The following is a 19,182-nucleotide window of genomic DNA, read 5'->3' as shown; positions in this document are numbered from 1 at the left end:
GGAGGCATCTACTGCTCTCTCTTCTGGGCACTTGTAATGTTTTTTAGAAGTCACCTAGAAAAAGAATGTTAATTACTCACACTCTTGCAGAGGTAAAAAAATGTGTTTGCTACTCTGATCTGATTTTTTTCTTTTTTATTTTCCTTTTTTTTTTTTTTAAATTCTTCTACTCTTCTTTATCCTTCCAATTAGTAAATACTTGTTCTGTACTTCTAAGTAATCTAATTTACTGGTTGTTCTATAAATAGAACAGTGTTGGTTTTTTTTCCCCCCCAACCTCTTTTTGAAATGTGAATAATATTAATCTGTTGGATTTCATGTTCTGACCATTGGAGCGTTTTTGTTTGTTTCGTATTGGACTGAACAGGTAGTGAAACGACCAAGGAAGGTGCAGGCTGCTGCGTTGAGGCGGAGCCCATCCCCTGAGTATGAGAGCAGAGCTTTAGATGTAATGGATGACCACGCAGAATTTGATGGCAAAAGTGCTCGAAGTGGCTACACTGATAGAAGCTGGCATAGCGGTAATGGAGGGCGCAGCCAAAGCTGGGGAAACAGCCTGGATCAGAGCTACAGAGATGAACACGACCGAGGGCGTAACCAAAGCAGAGACCGTGACAGGGAATGCAGCTACAGCCGTGATCGAAGTCGAGGCAGGAGCATCGACAGGAGCTTGGATCGAGACTATAGAAGAGATCGGAGCAGGGGAAGGAGCATCGACAGGGATGGTGGCTATGAACGGGACTACAGAGGAGACTACAGCCCACCCAGTTATCGTCATGGATCTCAACCTGATCCTAGATATGGGAGGGAAGTGAGGAGTCGAAGTCGGGACAGGCTTCGTTCCCGAAGTCCTTCACCTGAAATACACCACCAACATGAGTACCTAGGACCTGCGCAGGATCAGAATGGACCAATCAGTGTTCTCTTAACAAAAGGCAGACATAATGAAGGTAGGTATAGTAGGGGAGGAAAGGAATTAATTTTTAATACAGTATGTTATTTTGTTTGGGGAGGGAGAGGAGATGAATATTTTCTGCTTTTACAGATTAAATATTGTAATTTTCTAATGGATCGCTCAGTTATTCTTTCATTCTTCCTGGCTGCTTTGACATGCTTTTTTCTCCAGTACCTTGAACTTCACCTTTGAACAAAAATCTGCTCACCCGCATCATTTCAGTCTTTTCAAGACACTGTGTCCTTTGGTTTTCCATTTTCTCTGTCCTGTTCTTCTGATTCTGGTGGGAAACATGGATCTGATCGTGATTCAGATTACACTTGGTACATCTGCAAAAGGGTCAGCTACAAAGGGTGAAGAGTAGACTCTGCTTTTAATTGTGCACTTATTCCCTTCAGTATAATTAAATTAGTTTTGATGATTGTTTGGCTCTGAATACTTTGGGAAGTCATTAAAGAATACTGAAATAGCAACAGCTGAAACAGCCTTTCCTTGCTGAGTATTGGAGTACGTAAGGGAAAGCCAAAAGCCTGATCTTTCATGTCCTGTGAAATAAAGATTCTTGTGCTATAAAGCATGTCTGAGATTAGGTTGTGCATTCTCTTGTGGTTTGTTTGAGGGTTTTAGTGTTGTTTGGTTTGGGTTTTTGTTGTTAATTTGGTTTGGGTTTTGGGGTTTTTTGTGTTGTTTGTTTTTGTGGTGTTGTTACTGTTGGTGGTTGCTTTTTGTAGGGAGGTGGTGGTTTGTTTGTGGGATTTGTGTGGGTGGCGGGGTTTTGTTTTGTTTTCTAATCTGTCCTGTTGAGATTTGGAAGAATTTTTGCTCATTTAAGCTTCATATGCAGGAGCTAACCTCTGTTTTCACTGACCCTGGGAAGGATCCCTTTCCCTCTTTCCTCTTCTTCCCCTGCATATACTGTTTACACCTGTAAAAATAATGCAGATAGGTATACAGATAGGGATAAATTTAAGGTGTCTTTGTTAAGTTTTATATGTAGCTATTAATTATATCATAATTTCTGCCATTCATATATATGCTCTGCAGATTCACTTAAATGTGGTGATTTTTTTAAAGCGGATAGCTCTTTCTTTCCTTTTCTGTTGTTCTAGGATGTTTTAGAGTGTTGCCTTTCTTTGTTAAGTAGCAAATATACTGATCCAAGGAACATGGATCAAAGGGGAAAAACTATCTTTTTCCTGAAAAAAAACAAGACACTTGCTGGGGTACAGATAGGACAGTGTCAGCATGGAGTAACTGGTAAAAAACCCAACCAAACAAACAGAAAAACCCAGCCCTTCTGTTAGTGCTTTGTGACTGTTTTTCGTTTGTTTCTACACCATGCAAAATACGATCCAGAGAGAGAATCTAGTCCAGCATGTTAATAAGCACATCTAGAACGAAGGCATTGTTCTGCTGTGGAAGGGGCAGACTAATTATCCATCTGTGATTGGTTTTGGACTGCTGTTTGTTCTGCTGTAGTGACAACACAGAAGTAGGAGAGTTATCTTGGGGTTAAGTGGGCTTCCTAGGTCTGCATTCTTTTTCTTTTCTCATGCTATAGTGGGCTGTGCTGCATGTACACTGTTTAGTTTTTAAAAAAAGGATCCTCACTTGTCTTCTAAGCTATGGTCGTTCATTTTCCTGATTCCAGAATATGGTCTCCGTCTTGGAAGTCAGATCTTCATAAAAGAAATGACCCGTACTGGCCTAGCAACCAAAGATGGCAACCTTCATGAAGGGGATATAATTCTTAAGGTCTGTTCTGATTATACTGCTAGCAGTTTAGCAGACACTTGTCATTTATAGTGGTTACTCTGGAGTACGTCATGTTATAGTCAAGTTCACTACTGGACTTGAGCACAATATGGACTTCTGTGCTTACTTGCCATGTTATTATTGCCTTTTTATGTCCAGATCAATGGTACAGTGACAGAGAATATGTCTTTAGCTGACGCCCGAAAGTTGATTGAGAAGTCACGAGGGAAGCTGCAGCTGGTTGTCCTTAGGGACAGAAAGCAGACACTGCTCAACATTCCTTCATTGAACGACAGCGACTCGGAAATGGATGGTGAGGTTTAATGTGGATAAAAAGTTCTGGACTCTGTGCAGGGACAGTATGGAGCTTAGTGTTTTGCTGTGATAGAGTAATACTAAGTTTTTTTTATTTAAAAATAAATAAATTAAACCAAACCAAAACAAAACAAAAAAAACCATACAAAACCTAAGTAATAGCAATTAAGCATCAAGCCCACTTCCTTCAGGAGAAAGGATTTTGTGGTAATAATATAATTATATTTTGGGCAGGGACAGAGATAGAAACAGCAATGCTGATCTGGTAAAATCAATCTTACTTCTCAGAACAAGCAAATCAGCTGCTCTATTAAAAAGACTTCAGTTTTGAAAACAGGTGGATTGGACTGGTCTCTGCTTTTGAGGGCATTAACATTCATGACAGCATACTGTGATACTGTGATACTGTGATTCAACAGCAGGTAAAAAATGCCGGGACAAGAGGAAATTAAGTCCCCCTGGACAACTGGTTTCTATTTCCAGGATCTGTTCTGTACAAATGACCTCTCACAGTATGTGAGCTGTATCTCTCAACATAATCTTGCTTTGGGAAGGGCCTAGGATATTTGAGGGAGCAGAGTGTTACATTATTTAGTGCAAGATATTTGCTGCTCTGATGTCAGAATACTGGATGCAAATTTTTATAGGTCTTACTGTGAAAACTGAGATGTGGTTCAAGTCTGAGGGCTACTCTGTTTCTTTCGTCACTGAAAAGCAATGATGCGAGGACTGTTAATGTCAAGGTGGTCTTCTTTTTGGGAACCTCCATGAAACCTCAAGTAAAAAGCTGCTAAGACTAGTTAATGAGTATGTGTTATGCTCAAAATAGTTGTATGATGTGAGTGTGAAACCTTCCAGAAATATTTTCAGGGGGTGGAGAGAGGAGGATGGAAGCACTAAAAGGTACACAGCACTTTTTGAACTCAAGTCAAATCTACTTTGAAATGGGAGTAGACTTAAAGGTCAGTATATGAAAGCTTTGTAAATAAATGTGGTGATCAGGTGTGCATATAATTGAAACAAATCCTGAATTTCTTGATTTGCTGCTCTCTTTACAGACATTTCTGAAATAGAGTCAAACAGATCATTCTCCCCTCAAGATGACAGATTACTTCATTCTGATCTAGATTCGCATTCATCCAATGAAAAGCTGGAAGAGAAACCAAAGTAAGAAGTAGTCTTTTCTAGTCCATTTTTCTAATGTGTCTTAAAATATATGGCATTATCTTATCTGATTTCACTACACTTTTTTTTTTCCTTTAGTGCAAAAGATGATCCGTCCACTAGGATGTCCAGGATGGGAGCAATGCCTACACCATTCAAATCGATCGGTGACATTGCTACTCCTGGTGTTACAGTTGTAGACACAAACAAAGAAATGAAGTACCAAGATGACCCACCAGGTCAGAATTTGAAGTTTTTGGTTCCTTTTTTTTTCCCTGGCTGCAGAATGCCTTCTCCCCCAATCATGTTGACATATCTAGTATACACTTCATGTCATCTGCATCCTGACACACAAAGAAGAGGTCTGTCTTTGCTTTGTGGTGCAGAAAGAGAAGAAACACTTGAGATTCTTTGACGGCCGTTGGTTATTAGAATTACTGCCTCAAAAAATAAGTATTCTCTTTTATTTACAGTTTCTCAACCAAAAGCAGTTGCAAGAACGATTCTTAAACCCAGCCCTGAAGATGAAGCAATATATGGGTAAGGTGGCACTTGCCATGTTCTTCTGCATTCAGTGTTCTTCCAGTGACCTGTACCTGGTTCTTGGTTGTATCGGTTTCAGGGTTTTTTTTTTTCCCATTTGGAGAGGTACTCCTTTTACAGCTTACTGCCAAGAAGAGGTGACATGCCTTCTAACTGACCATATGTGAGTTAAACTTAGTTGTAAAACTATCTGCCTGGAAGTTATAGACTTGACTTCTACCCGGAAGATATAGAACACCCCTGTGCTTCTGGACTTGCATGGCAGTGTGCACAGTGGCATAGCTTTTGTATTTTTATTCTGCTCTACTTGGCACTTTGAGATAGTATTTGGAGTACTATGTCCATTTTGGGACTCGTCAGGACAAGAAAGGCATTGACATACTGGAGCAAGTCTAAGGGGTCAGTGGCTGCAGCATATGACAAATGAGAAAAGATGGAGAAAACTGGGTTATTTTTAAGCCGGGAGAAGAGAAGACTGAAGGGACATCTTACTGCTCTCTGCAAACACCTAGTGGGTAGTGGCTGTAGAGAAAACAGAGCCATACTCTTCTCAGACAGGTACAGTAGTAGAAAAAAGAGCAAGGGACACCAGCTGGAACAGAAGACAATTTTTAATGAGGATCATTAACCACTGGAACAGCTTTCCCTTGTAGGCTGTGGTATCTCCACCACCAGAGATACTCAAAAACGTAAATGGTCAAGGCCCTGAACAAGCTGCTTTGAGCAGAGGGCCATTCTAACCTATGCAATTCTATGGAAATGTATTTTACACCTCTTCCATTGTTTCATATGTACACAAAACAACCCTCCCCTTCTCTGCAATATTAAGATACAAAGAGAATGTCCTCTAAGTAATTAATAAACAAGCTTGTTGCAACATAGGGCCAAATGCGTGTTTCTATACAAGCTGGAAATTTCTGTACAGAAATTGATGTCTTTCCTTCAAATCCAAGCCTGTGCAGTCCATATTGCATTTGTAGTCTCTGCTTGGAAGTGAACAAAATATTCCTTCCAAAGTTTATTTTTGTGTTTGTTTTGTTTCTTTTGTTATTTTTGTAACTAGTCAAATGGAACTTGGTACTCTTGATTCTTTAACAATTAAGATACTAAATGTTGTAAACTATATTAATAGGAAACCAACTTATGCGTTTTCTTTTGAGGGTTTCCAAATGCAGAAATCGAAGGGAGAAGAGCACTGAGACTGTAAGGAGAAGCCTAAAGATAACTTTTTGAAGATATTCTGTAGCTTGGAGTATTTTCCCAAATGGAGTGTCTGGTCTTTTCTGGGTTGCCCCCTGCATATGTTGTCATTGATGTGCAAATTAATCAAGTGATTATTTTGGTGAAGGGGAATTTATAATACAGGCTTAGGGTATTACTGAGAAAGGCTGACTGATAAGTACTGTCCTCTGTGTTGAAGGTCACTCGGGCATACAGCTTTTCTGACAGCAAAAAAGCTGAACCTAGCCTGGTAGCCTCTCCCACTGCAATATGAAAGGACTGATTGTTAACATACCAGTAGAATATACTTTGAAATAGTTCTCATTACAAGAAAATTTGAAGACTTCTGTCTAATTAACATGTTAAACTGCAAAGAAAATAGGTGTAAATTGAAGGCATATGACAGTTCTCAAGCATATACAGGAAAAAACAATGAATATGATTACTTGTAACTCAGAGGGTTTTCACAAAAGACCCAGCTCCTCATAGGAGAGAGGATCCAATAGGTAGAGGACTATTTGGGGACTTCAGGAACAAGGAGTTGTTTTCCTGCTCTGTCAAGTCTGTCTATGCCACTTACTCACTTTTCCTAATTCAGTTTCAGAAAACTGCAAATTCTCTGCTTTGTTCCCTCACTGAAGAATTACCTGGGTAAATACAGTCTATATAGTGAAAGAAAGGGACTAAGAATATTATTAATACAATTTTGTTAACAGAGTTGCAATTATTTTCTCCTGAAAACCTGTTATATGCCTAACACCTGGCCTTACTTCTGTTTTCTGCCTGTAAATCTTGTAGTCCTAATACGAAAATGGTGAGATTCAAGAAAGGGGACAGTGTGGGTCTACGACTGGCTGGTGGAAATGATGTAGGGATATTTATTGCTGGAATTCAAGAAGGCACCTCAGCTGATCAGGAGGGACTACAGGAAGGAGATCAGATTCTTAAGGTATGAATCTGTGTCCCTGAAATGCAAATGTCTTTTGTATTTTGTAGTTTGCTTCTTAGTGGAATTATGGAAGAAATTAAGATGTTAGCAAGTCAATTTATTGCTTTGGAAGTGTGTATGTGTGGTGGAGGGGTCTTAACTGAAATGAGTTTTTGAAGGAGAGTTGTCTATCAAGGTTTAGTTTAAGTTTCTATGGAAGGGTTAGGTAAGAGAAATATTAATCAATAAAAATGCCACAAGATGGGAGAATAAATTTTCTGTACAACGCTTCTTCATAGTCTTGGAGTGAGGAAAAACTTACGCCAGTTCATTTTTCTTCTTTCATCCTTCTGATTTCCGTGGATAATGGTGATTTATTTTTCCAGTTTCCCAATTATATCATCTATGCCATTTTGTCCTCTACATTCTCCTTTATTTTTCAAAAATGCAAATAGGAGGCTAATGTCATTTTCTGTCTATTTTCTCCTGTGTTAGCCTTAATTTTCAAGGTGTTTTGGAGCGTGTCAAAATAAAAAAAATCTAGCTGTGCACGTCCAGGACCTTGTTACTTCAGAAAGATTACTGTTAATGGCTGGAATAAAATAATCCTGGTGGCAACAGACATCCGTATTGACTTCAACAAAAAAGTATAAGAGGAGAGAATATTTAAGATTTTTAGATCAAACAAAAATCTTTGGTTATTCCTTTTATTGTTGATTTTTCAGGTGTTTTTTTGTTGTTTTTTTTTTTTATTATTTTTTTTCTCTCTACATAGGTAAACACTCAAGACTTCAGAGGCATTGTTCGGGAAGATGCTGTTTTGTATCTCTTAGAAATTCCCAAAGGTGAAACAGTGACAATTTTGGCTCAAAGCAAATACGATGGTAGGTGCTTTGAATAAAATGTGTGTATATCCATGAATCTTTTAAGCTCTGTTTTGTCAGTGAAACCACAAATAATGTCTCTTGTGCTTATTGTTGATAGCATTTTATTTACTCTCCCTTTCAGTAGTTTGGCTATGTTCCATACCACAAGGATCATACAGATGTACATATGTGATGTGTTTTTCAGAGCACTTCTCCATCTCTTTTGTTATTAACAAATAGCCTCTCTTCTTAATCCTGAAGAGTGACAATGTACTGCGTGTTCCTTCTGCTTTTCTCTCTGTAGCAGCTGGCCCAAGATCTGCTGTTGGCATTACTTTTCTGCTGTGTCTTGGCAGTCATAAGGGATTCAGTCAGCAGCAAAGGGACAGTTTTACTGATGAACAGTTAAGCAAGATGAACAGTTAAGGAGCAACAGTTAATGTGAAGGCTGGTTTTTTGCACATTTTTGAGTGGAGGGAAAGAATTTCAAAACTGTTCTCTAGAATGACGGCTTAATCTTTCTTGGAAGTGTAAAAAATATAAACTAAAGGGGAGTTCCTGTTTTAGTCTACAGAGACATCATGGCCTGTGGTAGAGGAGATTCATTCTTCATCAGAAGCCACTTTGAGTGTGAAAAAGAGTCACCACAAAGCTTAGCATTCACCAGAGGGGAGATCTTTAGAGTAGTTGATACGCTGTATGATGGCAAACTGGGAAACTGGCTGGCTGTGAGGATTGGAAATGAACTGGAAAAGGGACTCATTCCAAATAAGAGCAGGTAAGGTGGCATGCTGTCTTCCTACCCATTGTTTGAACTAATTTTTTTTTTCCAAGTTATTTTTGCTTCCTATGTCATACCTTTCTTTCTTTTTTTTTCCCCTTACAATGGGAGGGTGAGGAAAGGATGAGAGAGGGTGGTGTTACCTACATAGTAGATCAGGTATTTGCAACACAGGCCTAGAACTTCTGTCTCAGCAATCAACCAAGGTTTGACTGCTAACTTCAGTTCTTCTAGAAAGTTGGTGTAGGGTCCTATTTTTGCCTTCTTTTTTTCCCCTTTTTTCTCCCTTCTTCTCTACCCTCTATCTCATCCCCAACCAAATCAAATCAAACCAACCCCCCCAAAAAAAACAACATCAAACCTCTACACCTTAGGACGCTCATGTGCAAGAATATTCTGATTAATCTTTTAAAAGAACTTCGGTGCTTGTATTTCTTTTGTATATCCTTATGGAAAATGTTTCAAGAACTTATTCCAAGGCTAATATTTCTTGGTAGCTGTGGTCCTTATTTTTATATGAAATACGGAGTGAAGCACAGCAATGTTTTTTGCTTAAATATGCTGTCCTAGCCAAAATTCGTGTGAGGTAATAGTAAGTGTTCAATGTACGCAATGAGTAAAAGTATTAAAATTCATCAGCAAAAAGTCTGGGTATTTTTAGACTGCAGTTTTTAAGTTCTTGAGTGTGGTTGTGATTTTAAGGTGAGGGAAAAAAGCTCATGACTGCATTGTACAGAAGTTCCTGAAATATCACAGGATCACAGAATGTTAGGGATTGGAAGGGACCTCGGAAGATCATCCAGTCCATTCACCCTGCCGGAGTAGGAACACTTAGATGAGGCTACACAGGAATGTATTCAGGTGGGTTTTGAATGTCTCCAGGGAAGGAGACTCCATAACCCCTGGGCAACCTGTTCCAGTGCTGTGTCACCCTCACTGAGAAGAAGTTTCTTCTCAAATTTAATTGGAACCTCTTGTGCTCCAGTTTGAACCCATTACCCCTTGTCCTACCATTGGTTGTCACCGAGAAGAGCCTGGCTCCATCCTCGTGACACTCACCCTTTTTATATCTCTAAACATTAATGAGGTCCCCCTTTAGTCTCCTCTTCTCCAAACTAAAGAGACCCAGGTCCCTCAGCCTTTCCTCATAAGGGAGATGCTCCACTCCCTTCATCATCTTTGTTGCCCTACGCTGGACTCTCTCCAGCAGTTCCCTGTCCTTCTTGAACTGAGGGGCCCAGAACTGGACACGATATTCTAGATGGGGTCTCACCAGGGCAGAGTAGAGGGGAAGGAGAACCTCTCTCGAGCTACTAACCACCCCACTTGTAATACACCCAAGGATGCCATTGGCCTTCCTGGCCACAAGGGCACAGTGCTGGCTCATGGTCATCCTGCTGTCCACCAGGACCCCCAGGTCCCTTTCCGCTACGCTGCTTTCTAATAGGTCCTTCTTATGTGACTCCCCCGCCCCTTTCCTGGTGAATACATTCTGTCTTCTCTGTTAATTGATTTGACCAAACCAGCCTTTGTTTTTATGCTGTAGTTACTTAGCTTACAAGGCCTAATGGAGAAAAGAGTAGTGACAGCAATTTTTTAGACCTTCAGCTCTGAGTTACGCTCACCATTCTTTTATTTATGCTTGTGTGAGTTATCAGTTTAAGACCTGAGGACTCATTCCCACCCAGCAATTTTGTGGCTGTGGCAAGCTGGAGCATCATTCTGACACTATTTTTGTTCCAAGGCAGAAGACCCTGGACTTCTCTATTCATTCCTGCACTCGTGCTGTCTATCCGGCAAATAACCTGTTGTAAATTGAAAATGTGTTCTTCTTCAGTGAAAGAGTCTTTGCCCTCCTTGACTAGTTCTGTACAAATGAATTCTGTACTTTCCTTGTCAGAGCTGAGCAGATGGCCAGTGTTCAAAATGCCCAAAAAGATGGCTCAAGTGATAGGGCAGACTTCTGGAGAACACGTGGCCAGCGATCTGGAGTGAAGAAGAACCTGAGGAAGAGTCGTGAAGATCTGACAGCTATTGTATCTGTGAGCACAAAGTTCCCAGCTTACGAGCGAGTTCAGTTGCGTGAGGGTAAGTGAAACTGCTGTGAGCCAGCTGCCTGTTTATTGCTGGCTGCTTCAGAGTCCAAATGTTTGGTCAGCTAAATAAGTGATTTCAAACAAGTTGCGTTCAGTGTTGAATTTGAGCAACAGGAAGGGATGACATTTTTTTCAGAATGCAAATTTCTGAATGCTGTTAGCTACTCTTTGACTCCAAATGACATGTGCCAGTTTCAAGGCTTACAATTAAAAAAGGAAGAAACAAGCAGGATTTTCTTGTTTCCTCATCTTCCCCTTGACTAACTGTGAAAGTACAATTCATATGCCTGAGATCAATCACAATCTATCTTGCTCATAAATACTACTTTAACGTTACCTTACCCATATGTTTTCAAAAATTTGTCCAAATGTAATCAAGGCTGATATGGTCTGTGATTCTAAACTAGCTGTTATTACTAATGATGTCGAGCAGCTCATGATAGTTTTCTGAGTATTTGCAATTGACAGTATTATGGAACAAAACATACAGTAAAAAGTATTTTAAAGGAGCTCCAGATACCAAGATGAAGACTGAGTAATATAACGTCATTCCCCTATTAACTTACAGGGACTGTGTTTGCTTGCACTTGTTTTGACATAAACATAACAATTTTGCTTTTCTTATTCAAGCTGCTTTGCAGCTGGTTTAGCATTTGTGTCTTTATTCACACAAAACGCACTGGGTCAAGGTTTGTGCTATTTTGCTGGATGGAGGGATTACTGAAGATCTGCTGTATGTTTTTGGAATGTAAAATTCTCTCAGTACATCTTCATTAGAAGGAATAAGGAAGCTGTTAAATTAAAACAATCTCTTTTGCTTTCTCAGCTGATAAAATAGCTTTCTGTATGAGTTATGTTCTTGCACAAACTTTTGGGGAAAAAAGAAAAATCTATGTTTTTAATATCTTCAACTTATTTGTAACCTTGCATAGTAATTGAAGATCTTGTCTGTGTCGCTTCACTTGTATATAAAACCAGTCTTATCAGACATATATTTTCTCCATATATTTTTTCAGCTGGTTTTAAGAGACCCGTGGTGATATTCGGCCCTATTGCAGATGTTGCTATGGAGAAGTTGTCAAATGATTTGCCTCATCTGTACCAGACAGCAAGTAAGTTGTCTTCCTAGCTTCCTTGTCACCCATCTGGAACTGAGAGAATGGATAACTTAATAATCACAGCTGCCCAGCCACTCCAAATAAGCTAAAATGTTGTCTTTGCAGAGACAGAACCCAGAGATGCAGGTTCAGAGAAGTCAACTGGCGTAGTGCGCTTGAACACTGTGAGGCAAATCATTGAGCAGGTAGAGTATTTCTCTGTGAAAACTGCTTACCCTCAAAGGCATGTTCTTTGAGTTGTCTGCTCCTAAAACTTGCAGAGTCCTCAAGTCTTCACTGCATCTATTTCTGCAGTAGACTTGGCCTAATGATAGGACTGTTTTGAAATTTTTCAACAACAGTTTATATGATTTCCTAGCTATCCTCCAAGTTGGAGGGTGAACTGCATATTAGAAATTAAATTTCCTTCCTTAGTGCATTAAAAATCTGAACAGGTGGTTGTCTGTGTTTTACTATATGCTTTCTGAATTTGCCATGGAGGCTTTACTGTCACACAGTGCTCTGTTTGCTCTTACCGAAATGTAAAGTTTTAGATTTCTTCAGAGTTGCTACTATTGAAATGGACAGGAAGTGACTATGATAGCTAACTGGCATCTACTGAGATTGCATTGGCTCTTTTTCTAATACTGTTTAGAGATCAAGTAAATAGGTGGCAATCAAGAAGCCTAAAAATCTTAAGGCAAAAAGAATGTACTCTGCAGCTTGTTGCCCTGGGCATAATCAAATCAATGCCAGAGGAGTTAGTGTCATACAGAAGTCTGTTCAGAGCTCGGGCCTCACTGAAACACACATTTGAAAATCCTCTTCATCTTTGTACTACAGGTGGCTAAGGAGGAATATATCAAATGAAGAAAGTGAGATTTGCCTCAGCTAGTAAGAATAGATAAAAGTTCACAGATAGCACCCAGAATAGCTGTGGTAGGGGCAGGTAGAGAGAAAAGCTAGTTAACTTTCACTACCTATTTAGGGAAAAAAAGGTGCAATAAGTGTGTTTTACTTACCATGAAAGTTAGTTAACTGACATTCAGGCAAAAGCTGTTCAGAAAAATGGAGCTGAAAGAAAACGGCTGGCTGCCTGCTGTGGCTTCTGAATGTGATATAACTGGGGGGGGAAAAATCCAACAAGTTGTCGTCTTATTTAGACAAAAATATCCTGGTTTTCCTAGGATGTTCCAAGCACCTCCTCTTGTTTGCCACAAGCAGCACGCTGACTGGGCTTTCTCGTTAACAGGATAAACATGCTCTGTTGGATGTGACTCCTAAAGCAGTGGACCTGCTAAATTATACCCAGTGGTTTCCAATTGTAGTCTTCTTTAACCCAGACAGTAAGCAGGGTGTGAAAACTATGAGGCAAAGGCTGTGTTCCACGTCTAACAAAAGCTCGAGAAAACTTTATGAGCAAGCAAACAAACTGAAGAAAACTTGTTCACACCTCTTCACAGGTAAGGAGGAACATGTGTCTAACCTCCTTAGCAAGAGTGTGGTGGATGTGACTGTGGATCTTGAGGATCCACTTACTACCCTGCATGTTAACTCATGCAAGCTTAAAGTAGAAGGGTGTGAAGATACGGGCATGAGCAATCCCTTCCTTGACTTTTCTCAAAGTTCCTTGTTCTGCCAAATTCTAATACAAAACAAATTATGAATCGGCATACTGTCATTAAAACATAAGTGATTTAATAAGCTTGTGGAAAGGACAAACAATAAAATAAAAATACCATGCTTCTGTCAATGATCTGAATGAAATGGCTGCTTAACATTCTCACATAACTAAAACAAAAAGTGTTAAACAGCAAAGACTGGATAAAGGATCACATTGCATTTGCTGTGTATATGTACTTTTTTCCTTCACTTTTTATAGCCACCATCAATTTGAATTCTGCCAATGATAGCTGGTATGGTAGTCTGAAAGATACAATTCAGCAACAGCAAGGAGAAGCAGTATGGGTATCAGAAGGAAAGGTAAGCAGTCAGTCCATACTCTGCTAAGCTGTACAGATGTCTCAAGATATCTTTTGCCAGTAAAAATTTTTCATAATTTTGTTTGCCAATGCTGGATAGGATAGATAAGTGGTTGATTGATATCTTTCTTGGTAATGAAAAATTACTTATTGTTCTGTTTTATTCTTTGGAGCTTTCACCACTAATGCTGTGGCTAGGGGAGAATGATGAGGACTTTCCTTTATTATTCTACTTTAGCGTTTCAGTTCTGCAAAGTCATTCTTAAGGAGTTGTTTGGCATGATGTTGAATCCTAACTAGACTCTAATTCTTACGTATTTAATATTTGTTCCTTAATTCTTACTGACTTTTCTCTAGCTGGACAGCTTGGAAGATGATGCAGATGATCGTATGTCTTACCTTACGGCAATGGGTGCTGACTATTTGAGTTGTGACAGTCGGCTGATCAGTGACCTAGAGGATACGGATGGAGAAGGAGGTGCATACACTGACAATGAACTTGATGAGCCCTTGGATGAACCAAGGATTTCATCTGTTAGCCGGTCCTCTGAACCTGTGCATCATGAGGAGGTGAGATGACTGGATTTTCAACAAGACTGTACTTTGGACTTTCTGAAAGCCCTGTATGTATGCCTTAAAAATGAGTTTTGAAAACTGCAGCTTAATCTTACCTCTGGTAGTGTTTTGGAGCTACCTTGTGCAGAGCAAAAATAGTAGTAGCTCTGCTTTTCTGCCTAACTCTATAGGTTTCTTGATGATGTTTCATCACCTTGAGCTTTGCAATTATGTCTGTAGTGATTGTGGTCAGGTTGCTGACAGTCATTTGTCTCCTGGTTATTGTTCTCAAAATAGTAAACTTGACAGAAAAATGATTGAGTTACTGGATACTGCAGTGATTTTTCTCTCTTATTTTCTTTCATAGAGTTTAAAAAAAAACAATCCGGAACCAAGGGCTCAGTTGAGAAAAGCTGGTAGCAGGGAGATCCTTAGAGAACCAAGTCCACCTCCAGCATTCAAGCCTGAACCACCTAAGGTAAACTTGTAGAAACAATTCTGAATACAAAGTTCCTTTTTCTGGAGAACTCTCCAGGATGGCACATTATGAAGAGCAATAGGAATTATCAGAGATTAAAAAACATTTTAAGTGTGGAGAGAAGGAAAGACTGAGGGTGTTGCAGGATCAAGCAGAGACAGAAAACTTATGTTAACTTTGTTAAGTGTTGTTATTTATGTGCAATCCCTACATGGAATAAGAAAGTAGACTCCTTTTTGTGTCTGCCAACAAATTGAAAGGCACTCTTTTTAGCTTAGCAAGGACAAATATAAGTTAATAATCAGGAAAAGTGTACCTGATGGCCATTACAGCAAAGCACAAGACCAGAATCCACCATTTCTGAAATTAGTCTCCATCACTAGAAATTGATGTTAACTGTCTATTCAAACATTGCTCAGGAATGATGCAGGGGGAAAAATATTTTGATGTTTGGATACCAAATTGTATTTTAGCAATTCTTGATTACTCCTGACCCCAAACTCCTTTCTTTATGAAGACGGGTGCCCTTGCATCCTGCATGTATTCAAAATATATTCAAGTATGCCTCGACAATGGAGATTAGGCAGAGCAGGACATGAGTAAAGCAAATGAAGATGAAACAGAAAACAGGTGTGGGTCCTGTGCACTTCTAAACTCCTGGTAGTGTTATTCTACATTAGGTAGTACTAACAAATCATTTGGGATCTTATTTTCTCTGTGCTGTCACCTAACACACGTTGTAGTTCTGGTAATCCTTAAAAAAGGGGACAAGTGAGTCTAAGTGTGCTAATCTTCTGTAGGTTAATGTGTAGTGTATGAGCGTACGGTCAAAACGTTGCAGCAGTTCAAATACCTTTCAAGTGTTACTTTGGATGAGGATTGACACTGTTAAAGCCTTCATTTGAAATGAAAATTATGAAGTTTTTGTGTTTTATACTGACAGGGGAAGTTACAAAACAAGGAGGAGCTATATGACTTCCCCAAGAACTATGACTCCAAGTCAAGTAACATTGCTGTCAGCAGTGAGACTTCAACTGTATCAGCTAAAGCAGCACCACCACCTGTTTCTGCGAAACCTGCCTTTGGGCGACCCATCCTGAGAAACGCTCAGCCAGCAGTCCCACCTGCAGAGGAGGAGGAGGAGACAGCAAAGTTGGAAGAAGAAGGAAGCGAACAAGAAAATACTCCAAAATCTGTATTGAGGAAGGTCAAAATATTTGAGGAGATGGATCATAAGGCAAGGATGCAAAGAATGCAAGAGCTACAAGAGGCCCAAAACGCCAGGGTATGAAGAGATGCATTCTCCCCCTGCTGTGCTTTCCAGTGTGCAACAGCCTGCATCCTGAAAATGAAAATCAAGCCCTTGCGTTGTGTTGCTTCTGGAGGGAGAAGTTTGGGAAACCATACCTACAGACATACCATTGTGTGGTTTGGATTGTGAAAAGAGGATATATTTTAAGGCTTCCTATTGTAACTATAGAAAGCTGTCTTCTAATACTTCTACTGCTTTTGGCAATCCGTTATTTTCACATGCACTTTGAATTACAGCTCTAGCAAAAGTTTATATAATTGTGGGAATATGAATAAGATCAGTTACCAATTTGTGCTTTAGTTGTTTCAGATGTAGCTGTGACCTGTAGATCTGTGGTCTAGAATCCCTAATGAACTGACTTAAAAATAATAGTTCTTTTCTCTTACTTTCTTTTAAAGCTTGAAATAGCCCAGAAGCACCCAGATATTTATGCTGTCCCTGTCAAAACACAGAAGTCTGAACAGAACTGGCCCCAGCCTGTGAGGTAAGGTGTATCCAGTTTAAAGCATTCTGTCTTGATTGGTTATTTCACCAGCAGGAGGTAAACTGATCTGGCCAATTTTTATTCATACAAATAATCCTGCTTTGGTATATCAGTTTTTAGTTGTGCCTCAAAGATTACTGTAAAGGTGGGGCAAAGTTTCTGTGAACTCTTCTTGGTTTTCAGGATTTTTTTTTCTTTTAGTTCATTTATAGTATTTTGAGTTACCCAGGAAGACACACTATATGCTTTTGCTGAAGTATTTGCAGAGCCAGTTTTGCCCCAATCAGTATTACTCAGAAGTCTTTCTGCATTCACACCCTTTGATGTCCATTTTTACTCTGCTAGATACTCGATGACTGTTGGTCTCTCCTAAGAAATAATTGCTGTTTTAATTACTTAATAACACTTGATTATTCAAATACATATTCAGTGGGTAGGGAAACTGAGGATGAAACTTGCCTGAGGTCACCCATCAAGTATCTTGAAAGGAGAAGTCTTTCATTAAAATTCAGTTCGTTCTGGACTGATTGACCATTGTGTCATCTTATCCTACACACTGCGTATTTCTGTGACTTGAGCAGTCACCTCTGCGAGATCTAGCACTGTATGATACATTTTGTTTTCTGCTCTGCAGGACTTTTAAGTTTTTCATGCCTCTTGGTAATAGCTAATAGCACTGGGATTTGGTTTTTGCTAGTGAATTAAGTCCTTTGATGTCATACTATATAATCTAAACTGCAGAAATTGAAAACACAGAGTTACTATTTTCAGATTTTCGTGGTAGATTCAGAAAAGCATACTTTGTTTATACAGCCTTGGCAGATTTTTAGAAGTAGTGAAAAGTAATCTTTAACAACATATACAAAATGTTTTCTTACATACAGAAATCCGTGCTGTGGCCTTTTTAAAGGAATGTTGATGATTGGCCTAAAGGAAGTGTTTAAGCACAGGGGCAGTATGGAAAGAGAATAACATCTTGTTTTCATACAGTGTGGAACTGCAAAAATCATGGCTCTTGAAACTGAGGAAATGCCCTTACTTGGCAGATTTTATTGCTATATAGCTGCTTAGTGTTATTTTGAATGGGTAGCATCGCAGTGTAGAAAAAGCATATGTGGGTTATTTTTGTCCACTTTTAAGGATGAAAGTCTTGATTGAGGAGAGAAGTTTAAGAAATGTCACATAAGAAGTCTGCAGACCTTGAGACAGGAAACTGGGGATGCAAAAGAAGCAGGCATAGAAAGAATCTGGTCCAAAAATAATTGAGGAAAATATCAGCTGGGGTAGCAGCAGCAACTGAAAACCTGTTAAGCTCTTGTTGTGTATGTGTATGTCTTCCCGTGTTAGCTCCAGACCTCCGGAACCACAGAAACCTCCTATTAGACCTTACCTAGAGAACCGTGGCAGTTACGGCAGCGATGCAGAGGAGGAGGAGGAGTACCGTCGGCAGCTATCAGACCACTCTAAGAAGGGGTATTATGGACAGCCATCCAGATACAGAGACACAGAATTGTAGGCTTGCTAATACATGCATGTATAATGCTCTTTCAAGGTTTCTTTCTTCACAGCCGAAGTGGAGCAGTAGTTAGTCTTGAAAACCTGCATTTTTATTGGGGTAGATGTTAAAGGGTACGCTACTCAACTTAGACATATCTATACGCTGGAACTGGAAGAGTTCATTTTTGGGGATATTATTTTGTTAGCATCTAAGAAAAGAAATCACTATTGCCTGAATGATGTTGCCTGTTTTATAAGGACCAAATCCTGAACGTTTGTGTTAATTCTTAGTACTTCAATATTTTTAACATAAACCCTTTTTTCCCATTTATCAATGCTGCCTTTTTGGACTGTTCTGCTGTGTTACGAAAATATGAACCCAGAGATACATTTCTTAATGCAATAGAACTTAATTTGAAAGTGTATATGAAGAACAGTAAGTGCCTTTAACAAGAAGCATCTTAAACTGTTTGTTTTGACATCTGATACTTGGTGCAAAGCCATAACACACTAAAAGGGGATTGACTGTTTAACCTATTTTTTTAATCAATTTCATGGTAACAATTTCCTTTGCATGTTATTTTTCTAAGTTCATAGATATAAAATGCAATATTTCATAAATACTGACTGTACATAATAAAGGTGCAATTGACTGGGTTGTTGGAAAGACCAGGATGTGCTTAAACAGAGAAAATGATGTAGAAATTCAATCATATATTAAAATTTACAGACTGCAAATAATAAAGCATATATTCTGGACAAAGCTTGTGTATCTTTTGAACAGTAGTATTAGTCTTCTAGAGTCTCTGACTTTCATAGGTATACTTACAGCAGCATGCTGTTCAGCTCAAGGTCTCGTGTGTTGTTCAAGTAACTCAAAATGTCACTGTTGCTTCCCAATATTCTGACCAATGTTTTAAAAATTGTTCAGTGGGTCACAGAGAAATTACAATTTGCTGATGGAATAGAAAACGTGGTTTTCTAATGCTTACTTTAAAAAGGTGGGATTTTCCTGTTGGAGCAAAGGAATAGATGCATCTCAGATGAGGAAACCTGCACTGCTTACCATAGGTAAGAATCACAGCATAATATAATTAAGGTTGGAAAAGACCTTTAAGATCATTGAGTCCAACCGTTAACCTAGTACTGCCAA

The 19,182-nt window shown here is 39.2% G+C and overlaps 1 protein-coding gene across 4 annotated transcripts in view; it reads left to right on the top strand.

The window, feature by feature from the left end:
* TJP2 (tight junction protein 2) overlaps positions 1-18,852 on the top strand; it is a 69,385-nt gene extending 50,533 nt beyond the window's left edge. For 2 of the 4 annotated variants that reach the window (XM_082074247.1, XM_082074244.1), the window contains exons 5-23: positions 368-950; positions 2,607-2,710; positions 2,870-3,023; positions 4,084-4,192; positions 4,289-4,428; positions 4,663-4,729; positions 6,752-6,902; positions 7,657-7,765; positions 8,315-8,525; positions 10,429-10,616; positions 11,641-11,736; positions 11,848-11,927; positions 12,974-13,184; positions 13,604-13,704; positions 14,061-14,273; positions 14,626-14,736; positions 15,680-16,021; positions 16,447-16,532; positions 17,880-18,852. In XM_082074247.1, coding sequence (XP_081930373.1) covers positions 368-950; positions 2,607-2,710; positions 2,870-3,023; positions 4,084-4,192; positions 4,289-4,428; positions 4,663-4,729; positions 6,752-6,902; positions 7,657-7,765; positions 8,315-8,525; positions 10,429-10,616; positions 11,641-11,736; positions 11,848-11,927; positions 12,974-13,184; positions 13,604-13,704; positions 14,061-14,273; positions 14,626-14,736; positions 15,680-16,021; positions 16,447-16,532; positions 17,880-18,048 — 3,225 coding nt within the window. In that variant the 3' untranslated portion in view covers positions 18,049-18,852. The remainder of the gene's footprint in view (positions 1-367; positions 951-2,606; positions 2,711-2,869; positions 3,024-4,083; positions 4,193-4,288; positions 4,429-4,662; positions 4,730-6,751; positions 6,903-7,656; positions 7,766-8,314; positions 8,526-10,428; positions 10,617-11,640; positions 11,737-11,847; positions 11,928-12,973; positions 13,185-13,603; positions 13,705-14,060; positions 14,274-14,625; positions 14,737-15,679; positions 16,022-16,446; positions 16,533-17,879) is intronic. The other 2 variants (XM_082074245.1, XM_082074246.1) reach the window with 1 other exon arrangement.
* Positions 18,853-19,182: the final 330 nt, after the last annotated feature.

Source organism: Streptopelia decaocto, assembly GCF_964273445.1.
Source record: "Streptopelia decaocto genome assembly, chromosome: Z".
NCBI lineage: Eukaryota > Metazoa > Chordata > Aves > Columbiformes > Columbidae > Streptopelia > Streptopelia decaocto.
Note: the sequence above shows the minus strand (reverse complement) of the source record. Positions and strands in the feature narration are given on the sequence as shown.